This window comes from Sceloporus undulatus, chromosome 6 (assembly GCF_019175285.1).
Source record: "Sceloporus undulatus isolate JIND9_A2432 ecotype Alabama chromosome 6, SceUnd_v1.1, whole genome shotgun sequence".
NCBI lineage: Eukaryota > Metazoa > Chordata > Lepidosauria > Squamata > Phrynosomatidae > Sceloporus > Sceloporus undulatus.
In genome coordinates this window covers 1,521,155-1,524,989 of record NC_056527.1, presented here as the reverse complement: position 1 = coordinate 1,524,989, position 3,835 = coordinate 1,521,155, and the positions used below count along the sequence as shown (strand labels likewise).

The following is a 3,835-nucleotide window of genomic DNA, read 5'->3' as shown; positions in this document are numbered from 1 at the left end:
AGTATCTATCTCTGTGTCTGTCTCTGTGTCTGTCTGTATCTCTACTCCATCTCCATCTATCTGGGGACAGTATTACTACATACATGATAATACATATTAATGATACATATTATGTATGTAATTACATACATAATAATATGGACATTGTTGATCATTGTTGCGTTGTGGTTTCATTCCTTTGAGCCATTGTTGTAATAGCGTGTTATTATAATGTTAGTTTCTCCCTAGCTAATTTGTGTGTGTGTGTTTTCTGTGAAACCCTCCTGTTGTGTGTTTTCTAAACTGCATTATTTCTACAGCGTAGACACACAGCCTCTGTCTCTCACACTTATAAGAAATGGACCCTGAGCCTCTTCCCTCTTCGCCCCTTTCTCCTTTTGTGCCATGCCTTGAATCCCTTTGCAAGCTTTGGGCCAGGGACTTCCATGGGACTTGGGCTAAGGGTCAGATATTTAAAAAGGGCTATGAATAAATGTGCAATAACTAAAGTATCTGCTTGGTCCGTTCCCACCTTGACGTTTCTCTGTCCCATTATTCCCGCTGCAGCTGAGTCGGATCACCCGCGGACGCTGGGGACGGTTCTGGGGGAAAGCCAAGAGCTTTGTGAAGAAGCATGGCGTGAGCATTGCCTTAGGAGCCCTGCGATTCGGATAAGAAGGTTCAAGACCAAAAAGGATGCCCAAAACGACCTCCGCCCCACCATGCTTAGAGTAACATCTATGCAACAAAGAGAACAAGAAGCTCAGCTCTGGAAATAACCACACTCCTCTTTTTCTGCTATTTCTCCTCTTGTCTAGATATGTGCCAATGAACGTGTAATAAAACCCTCCATCTCCCACCATAAAGCTGTCCATTTGTTTGTCTTTTTGGCCACTCATAGCATCCCCAAAACTCTTCTCCATCCCACTTTCTTCACTGTCCAGCTTTCATAGTCATACAATGAAGTTTGCTCCAACAAACTACAAATCCCAGGATTTTATCAGATATGGGGCTGTGGCAGTTAAAGGGATCTCAAGCTGCTCTTTCTCTGTATAGCAGTGGTTCCCAAACTTTGGTCCTCCAGATGTTTTGGACCAAGCTGGCTAGGACTTCTAGGAACCGAAGTCCAAAATGCTAGAAAGACCAAAGTTTGGGAATTATTGCTCCAAGAGGAAAGTTTCCCAAACTCTCCCTAGCTTTCTGGTTGCAAGGCAGGCCACTCATTGACCACATAGCCTGAAAAACCCACAAAAAACGATTGATTTATCGTTTGACTAATAGATGATTAAGTAAACATAAATAGGTAATTTGCGTAGCACCCAGACTTCAAAATAAGCACTTTTCGGCAATGTTGAAGACGCATGAGATAAACTCAGTTGCTTTATTATGATTATGATTCCATCCTGTCCTTTATCGTGGGGTGTCATCTACAAAAATGTAAAACCATGATTGCAAACACTTTGAAGTAATTCGTATCTCTCCAAAGTTTGGGAACCGCTGCTCTATAATGATGTGTGTGTTAAATTAAAGCAAAATCAGAAAAGGGAAATGATGGCAGTTGGATGAGCCCCAGTTGGAGAGATTTTGGGACCTTTCATGCCCTTAGCGTGGGCAGAAGCAGAAGTCGACTTGGTGTGGGATATTCCCGAACCCACTGACGTCGGGAACGAGGTTGATCTTGGTGACTCCCGGGGGATACTTCAGGCGGAAACTCTGCAAGATGGTGGTGATGTAGAGGAAGAGCTGCATCCGGGCCAGTCCTTCGCCAAGGCAGTTCCTCTTGCCTGGAGGAGAAGGAAAAGCAGAAGGGCCTGTTAGTTCAGGGGGGAAACTGGGTATTCTTTTCCCAACAGAGGTTTCAAGCATGACATTTCAAACTGCAGTGCAGTGCAGCCATAGACACGGCAATTAGATGTGCCCCAGAACTCCCGATTTGTGATTTTGGGCTGCAGGTTGGCTGAAAACAGGAAGAGGAGGTGATGCGATGTGACTTTCTGGGCAGCACAATGTGTTGTTGTGGACAACAGGGTGAAAATCTGACCACCTTAAAGATGTCCCCCCATCCAATGCCCAGACCTGCAGAGAAAGGCATGTCGGCTCCATTCTTCTTGAATTCTCCTTTTTCATCCAGGAAATGCGCCGGGTCAAACTGGGACGGGTTTTTATATTGCTTGGGGTCATGCAGCGCAGAGCGCAGGATGGGATAGAGAGTAGCTCCCTGTGGGAAACATACAAAGGGATTGGCAAATGACAATTTTGTTGCTCATTTCTAAGCCCTAGGGAAGGCTTTACATTCTTATACAGGTTGAGTCTCCTTTCTCCAAAATGCTTGGGGCCAGAAGTGTTCCTGATGTTTTCCTCTTTTGGAATAGTATTTGCATATACATAATGCAATATCTTGGAGATGGAACCCAAGCCTTAATGTGAAATTCATTTATGTTTCATGTACACTTTATACACATAGTTTGGAGGTAATTTTATACAGAATATTTTAAAATAATTTTGTGCATGGAACAATGTTTGTGTACATTGAGACATCAGAAAGCAAAACTGTCTCACTTTCAGCCACTCCTCTGGACAGTTTGAGATTTTGGAGTATTTCAGATCTGGGAATTCTGGATCAGGGACACTCAATCTCTATTAGTACAAGACAAATTATGGGATTATGTGCACACAGATGGAAGATTATTTAGCAGAACAACTTCTGATCCTTTCTTTTTTAAAAAGGGAATTGCAGTATTTAAAGTATCATGTTAAAGATAACACTTAAGAGTTCAAAAACTACTAAGTCATTACATTTTGGTGGCAAACAAGAACATTTGGGCAACTGAAAGATGATTTATTTCTATGACTGATATTCTGCCTTTCTCCTAAAATGGGACCCAAAGTGGCTTAGAACAGAAATGTGGGGGGAAGTTTAAAAGGCATTAAATGACCTTTTGTTTTTGTTTGTTGCATGCCTTTGAGTCGCTTCTGATTTACAGCAGCCCTAAGGCAAACTTATAATGGGGTTTTCTTGGAAAGTTTCTTCAGAGGGGGTTTGCCATTGGCATCCTCTGAGGCTGAGAGAGTGTGACTGGCCCAAGGTCTCCCAATGGGTTTTTACATGGTCGAGCCAGGATTCAAACCCTGTTCGCCAGGGTCACGGTCCAGTGCTTAAACTACTGTACCACACCGACTCTCTATTAAATGACCTAGCCAATTAAAATGTTTAATTTGACATAGCTAAATACATATTCAGCACTTCTTGAAAATATGCAACCAGCTTGATGTAGCATTGGAAATTGCTTTATATCCAGTTGATTCCTTCTATCATTTCCTATGTTTCCAGTCCATCTGCCTTGGTCCAGGCCTCGGAGGTAGAGAAGAACGGCTGGACCTCATCCCCTTCCCCTCCACCACTCTCTTCTCCTTTTGTGTCGTGTCTTTCTAGATTGTAAGCCCGAGGGCAGGGAACCGTCCAGTTAGAAAGATTGTATGTACAGTGCTGTGTAAATTTACAGCGCTTTATAAATAAAGGTTAATAATAATAATAATAATTAGACAAGGACTCTGCAGACCAGGGTTCGAATGGCTGCTCAGCTATGGAAACCCTCTGGGAGACCGTGGGCAAGTCACACTCTCTCAGCCTCAGAAAACCAAGAAATGATTCCAGAAAACCAAGAAAACTCCATGATAGAGTAGCGGTTCCCACCCTGTGGGTCTTGACCCCTTTGGGGTCAAATGACCCTTTCACAGCGGTCGCCTAAGACCATTGGAAAACACATATTTCCAATGGTCTTAGGAACTGTGACACTACAATTTTATGATTGGTGGTCACCACAACATGAGGAACTGCATTAAAGGGCCGCAGCAT

The 3,835-nt window shown here is 43.2% G+C and overlaps 1 protein-coding gene and 1 long non-coding RNA gene across 2 annotated transcripts in view; one reads left to right on the top strand and one right to left on the bottom strand.

The window, feature by feature from the left end:
• The window catches only part of LOC121932834, a 16,530-nt gene that overhangs the window by 4,550 nt on the left and 8,145 nt on the right, over window positions 1-3,835 (top strand). Inside the window, 1 exon segment of the mRNA XM_042471846.1 lies at window positions 547-636. Coding sequence (XP_042327780.1) covers window positions 547-636 — 90 coding nt within the window.
• On the bottom strand, window positions 1,350-2,199 carry LOC121933164. Its single transcript, XR_006104469.1, has 2 exons — window positions 2,056-2,199; window positions 1,350-1,763 (listed from the first exon to the last, which is right to left on the bottom strand). It is a non-coding gene; the product is annotated as an uncharacterized LOC121933164 (long non-coding RNA).